We start from the raw sequence: 14,948 nt of genomic DNA on the forward strand, positions 1-14,948 counted from the left end.
ATTTTGCACTATATTATTAAGTTCTAGCAAGGTACCACCAGTCCCTTTTTCATTTTTGCTGCTCCAGATTAACACAGTGTCCTTTGGAATAAATGACATGAGATAATGTCATTTCTTTTGGAAAAATGTCAGCCAGCTCTGATTTCTTGCCAACCTTCACCACCCTGAAGCTCATCTTGTGTCTCGATGTTGGCTTGCCATACCAGAAATTCTGATTGCATGTTTAGAAACACTCTGAACCATTTTGTTTCCCCCTTTAGTTTCCTCAAGAGCTTGTAACTTATGGCGGGAATGGACAGGTCTTCAGCAACTGGGCACAGGTAAACAGAAACACACCTGGAACCACTGTTTTGGCTGTCCAGTCCTACCCCTCAGTCACTGCAGATGGCTACATGGTGGCCAGCTTTTCCATTCTAATGACTTGGGCTGCTCCTACTATGCTGTTCACTATCAGAAAACTGACCTTCAACCTGTCAATGCATTGTGTGCATTTCGACAATGTTGCTTCTGTTTTTAGCATTAAAAGGCTGAGTTCAGTGCTACTGTGAGTTTCCATTTTACTGCACCCTTAAGGTAGAAATCTTCTCTACTCCAAGTGGCCCTATTGTGGATTTGACCTGAGCTCCCTTCTCCAGCACAGTGAATCCTTTGTATCTACTTCCTGTTCTTTGAGTTTGTACTACTAATTTTGTGGCATGGAGGAGTAGCTTAATGGCTACTGCAGGGGGCTGGGAACCTGGGGGACTGGGTTTGAGTTTGTACTACTAATTTTGTGGCATGGAGGAGTAGCTTAATGGCTACTGCAGGGGGCTGGGAACCTGGGGGACTGGGTTTGATTCCCACTGTTGCTCCTTGTGATCCTGGGCAAGTCACTTAACCTTCCAGTCCCCCAGGTACAAAACCTTAGATTGTGAACCCACTAGGGACAGAGAAGGTACCCACATATAATATATGTAAACCATTTTGGTTGTACCACAGAAAGGTGTTAGGTGGAGTGGAGGAGTGGCCTAGTGGTTAGGGTGGTGGACTTTGGTCCTGAGGAACTGAGTTCAATTCCCAGCCCAGGCAGCTCCTTGTGACTTTGGGCAAGTCACTTAACCCTCCATTGCCTGCCGCATTGAGCCTGCCATGAGTGGGAAAAAGTGCAGGGTACAAATAATAAATAAATATCAAATCCATGATCCTTTACCTCCCTGGGAGGTGGTTCCATTTGCGCATTTCTGAAGACATATTTCTAAATTTTACCCCTGTGTCTGCCTCCTTGGAACCTCACATCATAGCCTTTTGTTCTAGACTTTTCTTCTGAAATTTGTTTGATTCTTTTTAATTGTTTACATCTTTGAGGTGTTTGAATAAGTCTGTCATATCCCTCCCTTTTCTCTAGGGTACATTTACTCAGATCCTTAAGTCTTAGCTTGTAAGGCTTATGGTGCTGGTGTGTTATTTTGATAATTTTTCTCTGCACCCCCTCTATCCTTCAGTGGACTTAATCATCCTAACACCAGTGGGGGGGGGGGGGGGGTTCGTAGAGGGCGAGAGGATGAACGAATCACTGGGCAGAGTCCTTGTTGCAGTGGAATCCCCCTATATTCAAAGGCAGCAGACGGATTCGTCATTTCTGCCCTGCTCTTTTTGAATGGAACGATTAACCATAACTATTCTGAAATTAATTTTGTGCTGTAGGCGGGTTAAGGCCTCTGATTGAGATTTATAGATCTTGATTCGAATAAATGTTATAAAATGCCCCTCTACCTTTCGCAGGATACCTCTTCTGTTAGAGCAGCTCGTGTTTACTGCGCTGTGCCTAGTCACTCTTGATCTGGGAGTATTTCAGTCTGTCTCTTCTCTGCTTATTCCTCAGTTTTGGTTGGTCATGCATTATTTATCGCAGATGACAGAAGAGCAGACACTGGTGATGTACAGTGGACACCCAATGGGGCTCTTCCCCAGCCACCCCAATGCTCCCCGTGTTGCCATCACCAATGGGATGGTGAGTGTTGCCTGATATGTCTGTTTTTCTCATATTATCATTCAGAAGGTATTAAGGAGTGACCCACTGTGTGCGCTGTCATTCAGCTTCACTTTCTGGAAGATGAAGATGGGTATGCTCCGAACTAGCCAAAATTATGCCCTGCTACATATTTCTGAAGTGCTGCTAGACATCCATGTTTATGGGTTAAGTTTATAAACCTTTTCCTCTGTGTGCAACATGTTTTGTTTGCAGAAACAGGCTCTTTAGAAATGTGCAGACAGGTATTCCGGGGTAAAGGTAGCTCCACTGCAAGATCGCACTTACTTTCACAGAATCTGCAGAGAGGTATTCCCACAGGGGCAGTGTCACTATCAGACTAATTTTTGAAAAAGAAGGATGCTCATCTTTCGACACAAATCGGAAGATGGGTGTCCTTCTCACAGGGTCGCCCAAATCGGCATAATCAAAAGCCGATTTTGGGCGTCCTCAACTGCTTTCCGTCGTGGGGACGACCAAAGTTCACGGGGGCGTGTTGGAGGCATAGTGAAGGCGGGACTTGGGCGTGCCTAACACATGGGCGTCCTCGACCCATAATGGAAAAAAAAGGGTGCTCCTGACGAGCACTTGGACGACTTTACCTGGTCCTGTTTTTTCTTACGACCAAGGCACAAAAAGGTGCCCAAACTGACCAGATGACCACCGGAGAGAATCGGGGATCACTTCCCCTTACTCCCTCCAGTGGTCACTAACCCCCTCCCACCCTCAAAAAACATCTTTAAAAATATTTTGTGCCAGCCTCAAGTGTCATACTCAGGTCCATCACAGCAGTATGCAGGTCCCTGGAGCAGTTTTAGTGGGTGCAGAGCAGACCCAGGCCCATCCCCCCCACCCATTACACTTGTGGTGGTAAATGTGAACTCTCCAAAACCCACCAGAAACCCACTATACCCACATCTAGGTGCCCCCCTTCACCCTTAAGGGCTATGGTAGTGGTGTACAGTTGTGGGTAGTGGGTTTTGGGGGGCTCAGCACACAAGGTAAGGGAGCTATGTTCCTGGGAGCAATTTATGAAGTCCACTGCAGTGCCCCTAGGGTACCCGGTTGGTGTCCTGGCATGTGAGGGGGACCAGTGCACTACGAATGCTGGCTCCTCCCACGACCAAAGGGTTTGCATTTGGTCGTTTCTGAGATGGGCGTCCTTGGTTTCCATTATCGCCAAAAATCAGAAACAACCAAGTCTAGGGATGACCATCTCTGAGGACGACCTACATTTTGCAATTTGGGCATCCCTGACCGTATTATCGAAACGAAAGATGGACGTCCATCTTGTTTCGATAATACTTATTTTTTATTTTATTTTATTGCATTTGTATCCCACATTTTCACACCTATTTGCGGGCTCAGTGTGGCTTACAATACATTGTAATGATGGAAGTACAATCTGTTACAACACGATTATGGTTACATTGCGAGGAGTTAAGTTAAAACAAAGTCCAAGTATCGTTAAGGGGAATAAAACAATGGAAAGAACGACTGAACAATAGAAGAACAACGGATATTGATAGGGCAACAGAGCAATAGCAAGAGAACGTTCGGGTATAATATTTTTTCTGGTTTTTTTACCTGTAAATTAAGGTTTAAATGTGTTAAAATTGCGGGGGATAAGAGTACAGAAGAGAATGTATTGATGCATTGCTAACAGTGTGTGTGGACTTCATGTGTTTTGATCCTTTCGATAGATTTTTTCAAAGAGATGGGTCTTTAATAGTTTGCGGAAGTCGGTTAGTTCATAGATCGTTTTCAGGTTTCGTGGTAGTTTGTTCCAGAATTGCGCGCTCAAATAAGAAAAGGTTGACGCGTGCAGCACTTTGTATTTTATGCCTTTGCAATTAGGGAAGTGGAGGTTAAGGAAAGTTCGGGATGATCTTTTAGCGTTTCTGGGTGGTAGGTCTATTAAGTCAGACATGTAGGCTGGGGCTTCACCGTGAATGATTTTGTGGATTAGTGTGCATACTTTAAAAGTGATGCGTTCCTTGAGTGGGAGCCAGTGTAGCTTTCCCCGCCCCTCCATTGGGACGTTTTGCGAGGACGTCCTCAGCAAAACTTGGTCGTCCCTTTCGATTATGCCCCTCCACGTGTGCAAATGTCTTATAAAGTGGATGAGTACAAGTGGGTGAGTAATGAGTTACACCTTCCTCTGAGCAAGGGAACATGTGTGTTCTATTCCCACTACAACTCCTTGTGACTCTAGGCAAGTCACTTAATCTTCCATTGCCCCAGGTACAAAATCAGTACCTGTATATAATATGTAAACCGCTTTGATTGTAACCACAGAAAGGAAATATATGAAATCCCATCCTCTTTCCTTGTATATACTATGCAAACAGCTTTCATTATATTAAATCCCATCCCCTTTCCTGTATATAATATGTAAACTGCTTTCATTATATCAAATCCCTTTCCCTTTACCTTAAATAACATGAAAAACTGCTTTCATTATAACAAATCATATTCCCTTTCTCTGTATATATATTTATTTATTAGGATTTATTTACCGCCTTTTTGAAAGAATTCACTTAGGGCAGTGTAATAGATAAATATAGATATAGATATATAATATATACACTGCTTTCATTATATCAAGTCCATTCCCCTTTCCCTTTGAGCAAGGGTGCATTTGTGTGAGAGGGTCTGTGCACTGCTGGGGCTGGTTCTGGGTGTTTATTTTATGAAGGTACATAAGTGCTTATGTTGCCTTTGTAAAATTGGTACATTGTTATGAAATGATGAAATGAGTCCCTTACGGCATAAGAAGAAATGTCACCGGCGGGGGGGGGGGGGGGGGGGGGGTTCAGTTTCTTCAACCACTACTGCAGTTTGTGTGATTCAGGAATCTCACTGATATCAGGTCAGTGACCTGCTTAATTATCTGCAGAAATGCAATTAACTGAAGTCTTTGGAAACATTTTTTCAGAAAAGTGATGAGAGAGAAGGATTATCTCTGAGTTTAAAGATATTGTTCTTCCTTCAGGTGATTCCTAACTACTCTTCCCGAGAAGAATATGAGAAATCGTTTGCGATGGGTGTCACCATGTAAGACCTACTTCAGTGTACCTTATTTACCCTCAAAATTTCAGCTTTGCTCACCTCTTTCCATAAAAATATGAGATGTTTAGACACTCTATCATTCTACTCCTGGACCTTAAGGCAGTGGCAGGTCAAAGGGCAAGAGTCATGTGGGTGGTTTGGCTGAGAGACAGCGTGTTGTGTATGTGGTCAAACCTGTACTGTGCACCAGCTTGTGGGACCCAGGGAGCCAGCCAAACGCCCACACCAGTTAACCTTTAATAATATCGCTTATATTACAATTGGGGCCCTCAACCTTGGGAGCTTCTAGGGACATGCTTCTTGGGTTATAGTTGTAGATTTTTCTAAGTCATATTTTTTATATATATATGTGTATCTGTTTAACTCATTTTTCTGAACCAATTCACTCATCTTTCTGGAGAAGGTCAGTAAGGGCAAGAGAACTCTTGGATCAGATAGTTAATTGCTGCTCGGTGTGGTAACAACATTTATTCTTAAAAAGCAATGTCTGTATTGAAAGTAACTTGCTTTGTTTGCTACAAGCTACTTAAAAATGGTGCTGGGGGTTGCAATCCCAGGTTTCACTATGAGCAGTGCTGCAGTGTCTTCTTAAGCCTTAGAAACCCTCTGGCTGTGGCTGGGTCAGGTGTCCATTAGTCCTACCACATTCTTGTGACTAGTTCCTGAGAAATTTCCTCTGTTCCTATTGCTAGGTATGGACAGATGACTGCAGGCAGCTACTGTTACATCGGGCCACAGGGAATAGTACACGGCACAGTGGTAAGATATTGAAGGCAACAAAGCTACTGCATCATAAAAATGCTGGAAATATTTTAGAGGCGGCCCATAAAAAAGTAGTTTTAGATTCTTTGCACACGTTTCTGTTGTCTGCCAAGCTTGACACAAGGGAGTTCTGGCCGCCTTCAGAGGAAGTCTTCAACTGACAGACCGTGGGGCTCCTCATTAGCTAAAGTATTTATATTTTGAGTTGGGAGGTGCCTGGGAAGGGATGGAGAGTGGGGGGAGAATAGAGGTTGAGAGAAAATGTTATGCCCACCCACTTTAACTCAGGCCCTCCCAAAATTGACTGTGCATGCAAATCTCTCTCATGAATATTTATTGTGGCTATCCTGAAAACCTGACTGGCTGGGGAGCCTCCAGGTCCAGGTTTGGGAACCACTGCCACAGACTAAATACTTGGAGCCTCCTTCTCTCTCTAGAATTGGTCTAATATGAAAATTGTACAGAGATGTTGGACCTGAACTTTAGGGGTGAGCAAGGTCTCATATGAACACATCTGAAGAAGGGACATTATCATCTCTAAAGCTCAGGTCCAACATCTCTGTGCAATCTTACGTTGAGTTTATGAGAGAGGTTCAGAGTGTTAATTACCTGCTGTGATGACTGATGCAGGTTCTTTTGTTGTTGTTGCTGCTTCAGTTGACTGTACTAAATGCAGGACGTCGATATTTGGGGCAGGATGACCTGGCTGGAAGGGTCTTTGTCACCTCTGGCCTTGGAGGTATGAGTGGAGCTCAAGCGAAGGCAGCGGTGATTGCTGGCTGTGTTGCAGTTATTGCTGAGGTGGGACCCACTCTTTCATTTTAACTTATTTATTTTCTGTCTGTCAGTTTTGGAAGCAATTATGAAGGGTCAACACATTTTCAGGTTCCCAAGTGAAATACAGCAAAGCCTTTCTTCCCTTAGACACACTTTTGAGGAAGGACAGATAATGAATTTAAGTTTTTCTACAGAAAATAAAAAGGAATGACAGGAACAAACCATTTCATAAACAATTATACAGGTTGGCATTTCAGGACATTGAGTGCATTACAACATAACGGTGAATGGCACTGAAAGTTAGATGCCGAAAGATCTACGCTAATCCCGTATTCTTTTTTTTTCAATGTTTATTTATTTTTATTGAAAGATAACAAAACCTACAAATATAGCTTCAATCTTACATCAAAGAAATTTCCAATAGGAAGCAAATAGAACATTAACCGGTCTTCATCCAACCTCATTTCTGATCCCTTATTCTAAGAAGGGTGGTTCGTATCCCGCACCCAGCTTCGGGCGCCACCATGTACACCTGCTGAAGAAATGTTGGCACCTAATTTTGGGGCGATGACAGTATTCTATAACATTGTGTCTAACTTCTAGGAACACCCCCTGACTTGCCCATGTCCCTCCCTTATCTGAATTCAAGAGAGCTTGGGACAAGTTCATAGGATCTCTAAGAGTGTGATGGGACAGTAGATGATTGGATGGACAGACTGGATAGGCCACATGGTCTTTATCTGCCTATATTTGTCTATGTTTCTGTGTTAAATATTTACTTCTCCATTATTTTAAAAGTATTACCGTGTAACTTCATTGAGTGCCTTCCTCCCAAACCACATGAAAAGTAGGCCCAGTTTTACAGCTGACCTGCTTTTATACCTGTGTAAAGTTTATGTATGTAAAACATGCTTTTCACATAAACATACTTTATAAAGTTATCTTGTGCAGCCCCTTTCATACACAGAAACTTAAGAGTAGGCCAGTAGGGATGGCTGTTCACGTCTTGGGGGTGTGCATCCCTTATGATCTCGTGCCTATTGTTACATGGGACCAGTGGTAGACGAAGCTAAACTGGCTTCTAGGTGTAGAGGTCATCAGGTTCACTTCGCATGTGAAAGGGCTGTGTGTGTTTAGTAAAAATGATAAATAGCACGAATTAGAACCTTGTCTCTTTTTGTCTCAGGTGGATGAAGCTGCCCTGTTGAAGCGTTACAAGCAAGGCTGGTTGATGGAAATCACTGACAGCCTGGATTGCTGTATCCAACAGCTCAGGTAGGACTCTTGAAATATACCAAGGACCATTGCGCAAAATATTCCAGAAGCCATGTTAGTTCTGGAGAAAATGTGATTCTTTGTTGGTTATAGGATAGCTTTTATTGGAACAATACGAAAATGACCCAAAGGTTGCAGATAACAGCTTTCCAGATCATTCTACAGATATAACCAACTGTTGCGTAAAGGTTTTTTGCTTAGTAACAAAGAATTAGAGAAACTCTCTTTGAATAAGAGACCCAGAGTCTGAACTGCCTTTACTGGGTATCTGAGTACACTTTGATCCCATTATACTGAAAGTCAATATCGTCACACTGAAAATGTAGCAGCTTGTTCTGATTTATTGAAAACCACTCTGGATCCTTCTTTCCTGCTCTAAAATAGGAAGACAGGTCCCTTCTTGGGCTTATGCACCCTCTTTCTGAATACAGTAGGGTTGATTTATATATTGAAAAACTTTATATACCCTCCTAGGGAAAACCCGGTACAATAAACACAAAATCAAGTCATTTGCACAGGATTTAGATTTCCAGTTTCTTTGCTGGTGATGCTTTTCATCCTGAGGAAAGGCAGAAGGCTGGAGTCATGGAAGCACTTATTGACATCTCCTGCAGTCATGATGTACTTCAGGAAACCTGATTATTTAGATTCTGTCACTTGCAGTTATTTTCCTGCTGCTTCTGTTATAATGGAAAAGCTTGTGCAGAAATGCATCCTTTGGGGTATTACATTTCCCCACGGGCATAAAGTACCACATTTCTGCTAGGTTTAGCACATGTGCTTTTTTGCTTTTTGAAGCATTATGCTGTCATGTGCGTGATCTGAAAATTACAGCTAGACCAGTGGATAATTGTACCGAAACAAAGTGTCACACTGTGGGTAATTTCATTGCTTCTCCTGAACGGTCTTTCATAAACTCAAATAAGCAATGATGAGATTCAGACACTGAGGTCTCGTTTACCAAAGCAGATGTGTCTTTCACTGATTATTGTATTGCAGAAAAGCCAGAAGGAATAAAACGGTGCTGAGTTTGGGTTATCGTGGAAATGTGGTAGACCTCTGGTAAGTCTCTTCTAATTTGGTTTAAGAATTCTTCCGAGTCCCAGAATGATGAATGCAGAAAGATTATTTTAAAGCTACGTGCTGATAGGCGAACTCCACAATTCAGACTCAAGTATCTGGAATAATTGAGCTGTAACTAAGGGGGTGTGGGGGGGGGGACGTGAGAAAGGCAACCCTTCAGGTTGCAAGCAATTTTGGGGTGGGCAGGCAGCGTATGAAAAGTAAGGAACCATGTTTTTCTCCTTCTATCACTCAGGTTGAGGGGAGAGAGCGAAAAAGGACTGAGGATCAGAGCACGGAGGATATAGGGAGGAAAAAGTGGGGACAGAAACATAGCTAAATGAAGGCAGAGAAAGACCATATGGCCTATCCAGTATGCCCATTCATGCCGTCCACTATCCCTTCCTCTCCCTTAGAGATCCTATGTACCTGTCCCAAGCTTTCTTGAATTCAGATACTGTTTTGCCTAATGGTTAGTGCAGCAGCCTGAGAATCTGGGGAAATTGGTTCGATTCCCACCACAGCTCCTGGTGACTCTGGGCAAGTCACTTAAACCTACATTGCCCCAAGTATAATATGTAAACTGCTTTGATTGTAACCACAGAAAGGTGGTATATCAAATCCCATCTCCTTTCCACCATGTCCACTGGGAATCTGTTCCACGAATTCACCACTCTTTCTGTGAAGCAGAATTTCCTTTGATTACTCCTGAGCCTGTCCCCTTTCACCTTCATCCTATGCCCCCCTCATTCCAGAGCTTCCTTTCAATTGAGAATCATCTCCTATGCCATTTATGCCATGTAGGTATTTAAGAGTCTCTCCCTTCTTCCCCCCCCCCTTTTCTTACAAAGTACACATATTGAGATCTTGAAGTCTGTCCCCGTTCAATTTATGATGAAGATCACTGACCATTTTAGTAGCCAACATCTGGACCGACTCCATCCTGTTTATATCTTTTTGAAGGTGGGGTCTCCAGAATTGTACACAATAATCTAAATGAGGTCTCACCAGAGTCTTATACAGGGACATCATCACCTCCTTTTTCCTACTGGCCATTCCTCTCTCTGTGCACCCAAGCATCCTTCTAGCGTTCACCGTCACCTTTTCTACCTGTTTGGCCACCTTGAGATCATCAAATATAATCATCCCCCAAGTCCCACTCCTCTTTCATGCATACAAGTTCTTCACCCCCTAAACTGTACTGTTCCCTTGAGGGTTTGCAGCCCAAATGCATGACCCTGCATTTTTTAGCATTAAATCTTAGTTGCCAAATTCTGGACCATTCTTCAAGCTTTGCTAGGTCCTTCCTCGTATTACCCACACCATCAGGGATGTCTACCGTATTGCAGGTTTTGTTATCATCTGCAAAGAAGCAAACCTTAGCAGACAGCCCTTCAGCATTATTGCTTACAAAAATGTTTAAAAAAACTGACCCAAGAACCAAACATTGCGGCACACCATGAATAACATCCTTCTCCTCAGAGTGAGCTCCATACCAAATAAGATTAATTATAGTTCTGCTGGGTTCAGTCTCAGAGGTGACATCCCTCTGCCCCATCCTACAGTTAATCTGGGATCTGAAGTTACCTGTCCAGGCTGCCTGGGGAGGGATTAAAAGGTGAAAGAATAATGAGTGGGGAAAATGTGCTGGTTTATTTAACATCTGAACTAAAGTAAGGTGAGCTGATTTCTGCAGATATCATTAACCAGAGATGACGATTGTTTATCTAGGGAAAGGCTGGTGAGAGAATATGATACAACAGGAGACATGCTGGTGGATCTGGGCTCAGATCAGACATCCTGCCACAACCCCTTCAGCGGAGGTTATTACCCTGTGCAACTCAGCTTCCCAGAGGCAAATCTGCTGATGGCCAGAGACCAGGAGAAATTTAGTGAGCTGGTGCGGGACAGGTAACAGCTGCACTGTGGAAGTTCTAACTGCAGGGAGATATCCAGTTATGTCTTCAGAGACAGGAGTCAGGAAGTAATTGCTTCCCCCATTTTGTCCTTTTTCCTAAAGTGTACTGGTGTAGAATTAATATAGCGACGTTATGGAAGGAAATTAGAAGGTCTCTTTGGAATATTAGTTAGCCATCGACTGGTGGGATGGGAATGAGAAAACGTAGGTTCTTCAGATGCTGAAGACCAGAGACACTGGATCTGCACTATAGCTAAGAATTTATACAAACAGGGTTCTGCAAAATGTGTTAAAACATTTTGCAGTATTTTGCCGTTTAGCACACGGTAATATGTGTGTCATTTATTTTTTAAATATTTTTTGGAGGGGGCATGTCATAGGCAGAGAGTGGACACATTAAGATTACCCTGTGCTAATGCGGGAGCAACCTAGAGCTTCCTAAATTGGAGGTGGTTAACTGTATTCATGACCTGCATTAAAGTATTTAAAAATATCTCCCCTTAAGTGTCGCATGAAATCTGGATGTAGCATGCGGGAAAGTCCCACATTAAAACAGATTAATTTGAATTAAAGGGTCCCTAAATATCTATAAATACAGATCTAGATATTTTTCACCCAAGCTGTATCATAACAATATGAGAGCACATTAAATTTAGATCATGAGATATTTTAACATCTATAAAAGGAGTGAGTTACTGATCCTCTACCTGCAAGAGAGACCCCAGATGAAGCATTATTAAGGAAACAGTGTCAAGAGAACGCGAGGAAACCCCCGAACCAAACAAAGCCAAGTTAATGGAGGTAAAAGTATGGAGCCCTTAGAATGTGGTGGCCTTTATTTATTTTTATTTATTTTATGCATTTGTATCCCACATAGTACCACACAGGCGATCGCCAATACCGGTATGAGCAAATACAGAGTGATAATGTAGTAGAGTACAGTTCATGTGTTACAGATACGTTAGGGAATCGTAAGGGGAAGAGTTAAGTTATGTCCAGTACGCGCTTTGGTTTCGTTGTGTTGTAGGGTTAAGGCATTTATTTTATTATTTATTTTACTGTGCTTATATCCCACAATTTCCCACCTCTGGCAGGCTCAATGTGGCTTACAACAATTGAATAACAAACAGACAGGGTACAATTTAAGTTGGATCGTTAGGGTATGCCTTTTTGAACAGGTTGGTTTTTAGTAGTTTCCGGAATTTTAGGTGGTGGTTTGTTGTTTTCACGGTGCTTGGTGCTTGGAAGTCAAACTAGTAAATTTTGAAAAGTGTTAAATATATTTTTTTAAAGTTATGATTCTGTCCCACAGTTCTTTCAAAGGTCTTTAAATGGACACCAAAGAGAGAGATTTTTGGGAGCTACAGACCATTTCTGAATACAGTGTTACAACGTAAGGTAGTTTCTCCTTAACCCTCCACTCCTGTCTCCCCATATCCCAGTTTGAGACGACAGGTAGCAGCCATAAACAGACTGGCGGAGAAAGGCATGTTTTTCTGGGATTATGGAAACGCTTTCCTTCTAGAGGCCAAGAGAGCTGGTGAGTGGATGTGTTCATTTGCTCTAATGTAGGAAACTGCACCAGCTGCAACATGTTTAAACATTACTGTGCTAGATCTTTCTTATAGATATAATGCTTGCAACTTTTAAATAATGTTCTGGTAAATATGTCCAGACTCTGTTGCCTAAATTTGTATTTTATCCCCAAAAGCTACAAAATTAATTTATTTTATTCTAATTTAATTTTGTTTGATATAATAGTGACTGTACACCAATACCAAGTAATGAATAACTTGAAACTTGAAATCTACAGTCGGGGCTGACCTTAAGCAGGGGCAACAGGGGTGGCTGCACAGGGCCAGTGCTCCTAGGGGGGCCCTGTCCCGACATGTGGCCCTGTCTCTAAAACCCCCCCTCCCTACCTTAAAACAGTGTTTCTCTGAAGAGAGCAGAGGGCAGTGGCACTGATTCACAAAGTTGTCTGCTGCTGACCCTGGAGTCTGCTCTCCACTCCCTTCTGATGTAATTTCCTGTTTCCACAAGGGCAGGACACAGCAGAGAGCAGGCTCTGGGATTGGCAGCAGACGGCCTATGCGAATCACTGCCACTGCCCTGAGCTCTCTATGGAGAAATGCACATTTTAAGATGAGGTGGGGCCGTGGGGGGGGGGGGGGGGGGGTTGGAGACAGGGGCACATACCAGGCTGCTGCCCCCCCAACTAGTCCACACAGGATTCTGCAATTGGTAATGCTGGCCATGTCTGCTGTCCTTCCTGCAGGGCCAGTATAATGGTATCTGACACCCTGGGGCCTAGGCGAACCTTCAGAAATGCACCTCCCCCTCCCCCACTCACTCCCTAGCAACTCCCTTGCCTTATCTTCCCTCTCCCCCTGTAGTGTCCTGCATCTCCCCATCTTCCCCCCTCAGTGACTTCCATTCCCTGCCTTACCCCCTCTGCGGCGACACCAGCATGCCAAGCAGCTTGCCTATACACCACTCGCCATGCCTAGTGCAGGTCTTGAACTTCTGCACATGCTCAAGGCCTGCAGGGTCCTGCCCCTTCTGAAACAGGAAGTTCGGAGGGGGCAAGAGACAGCAGGATGAACATGCATAAAAGCACTTGCCTAAATATAGATGTTCTTCTGTTGTTATGAACTAAGTTTTCTAGTTATCCTCATTTCTTTTGCAGGTGCTGATGTGGAAAAGAAAGGTGCCAAGAACATGGAGTTTCGATATCCTTCCTATGTGCAGCATATAATGGGGTAAATACTAGACTCTGGCCACAGAGTAGCATCAGACCTGTCCTGACTTCGGAAGCACATAGAAAATGAAGGAATAAAGACCACGTGGCCTATCCAGTCTGCCCATCCGTGCCATCTACTTTCCCTTTCACTCCCTGACAGATCCTATGTGCTTCTCCCATGCTTTCTTGAAGCCAGATATGGTCCAAGATGCTTTCTGAGACAAATATTCCTGAAGACTTACCTCTTTAGCAAAGCCTACCACGAGAACCCTTAATTAACTATAACACAACACCAATCCTTATTCAGAATGTATAATTCTACAACTGCTTGACCAAATCCTCTTGTCTCCCTTGACTTCTTTGTAACACCAATTGTTTTCTTTAACCTGGTATGGCGATGCTATAACAGGTCTTTGTAAGCCACATTGAGCCTGCAAATAGGTGGGAAAATGTGGGATACAAGTGCAATAAATAAATAAATAAATATTTATTTAAAATATTTATAAGCCACACAATCCACAGTTCTTGGCAGCAAACAAAGTAAAGCATAAACAATTTTTAAAGCATACAAACAGATAAAAATACTAATCTGCTTTAATCATCCAAATCATAACTGAAACATTACGATTCAGAGGCTGAAATAAAAAGAAATGCCCTCAACTGTTTGCAAACTTGTTATCTTTCTGAGGGAGAGTATTGGTCCTGCAACATAGAAAATGGCGGGAGCGAGAAAGCTCCAAGTTTCTCTGCTTAAAAGATGGTGCATGTAATGTTGATTTTTCTGCAGAGCGAAATGCATGAGCTGCTTGATAAACCTGTAGTGTTGCAGCAACAGCAACATCCAATGTTTTAAAAATCAGTACCAACACCTTAAATTTAACTGGAAGCCAATGGAGCTCTTTCAGGATCGGTGAAATAGGAGTAAATCTGGAAGATCTTACGCATGTTGCTACATGCACCACCTGCAACAAATGCAGTTAATATGCAGGACAGTCATCAAAATGCAGCAGCAGCACGACTGCCTGGACCACTCTGACAGAACTGGGGAATGGGAGCAGTAAGAACGTCTGAAGAAGACCATGTCTGAAATGGCCTGGCTTTGGGATAGATTGTGTTACGATCTGAGCCAGACCCCCATCGCTCTGGGCAGGCTGAGCAAACAGACCCCGAATCCTATATACGGTAGTCAAAATTGTGTGCGTAGATTTGGGTGTTTAGCCAATTTGCGCATACAATTTAATTGAATAACGAGCCAATAATTGGGCGCTAAGAATGATTGGCACTAATTGGCAACAATTTTGAATTTACGCGTGCATCTTCCTAGTTGGTAT

At 43.0% G+C, this 14,948-nt stretch overlaps 1 protein-coding gene across 2 annotated transcripts in view; it reads left to right on the forward strand.

Moving 5' to 3' along the window:
* UROC1 (urocanate hydratase 1) overlaps positions 1-14,948 on the forward strand; it is a 57,154-nt gene that overhangs the window by 11,439 nt on the left and 30,767 nt on the right. For both annotated transcript variants that reach the window (XR_003942575.1, XM_030207387.1), the window contains exons 4-13: positions 261-320; positions 1,862-1,990; positions 5,004-5,065; positions 5,773-5,839; positions 6,500-6,643; positions 7,806-7,894; positions 8,894-8,956; positions 10,688-10,867; positions 12,317-12,414; positions 13,564-13,636. Coding sequence is in view for 1 of the 2 variants with exons in the window: in XM_030207387.1 (XP_030063247.1) it covers positions 261-320; positions 1,862-1,990; positions 5,004-5,065; positions 5,773-5,839; positions 6,500-6,643; positions 7,806-7,894; positions 8,894-8,956; positions 10,688-10,867; positions 12,317-12,414; positions 13,564-13,636 (965 nt within the window). In the remaining variant the exon portion in view is untranslated. The remainder of the gene's footprint in view (positions 1-260; positions 321-1,861; positions 1,991-5,003; positions 5,066-5,772; positions 5,840-6,499; positions 6,644-7,805; positions 7,895-8,893; positions 8,957-10,687; positions 10,868-12,316; positions 12,415-13,563; positions 13,637-14,948) is intronic.

This window comes from Microcaecilia unicolor, chromosome 6, assembly GCF_901765095.1.
Source record: "Microcaecilia unicolor chromosome 6, aMicUni1.1, whole genome shotgun sequence".
Lineage (NCBI taxonomy): Eukaryota > Metazoa > Chordata > Amphibia > Gymnophiona > Siphonopidae > Microcaecilia > Microcaecilia unicolor.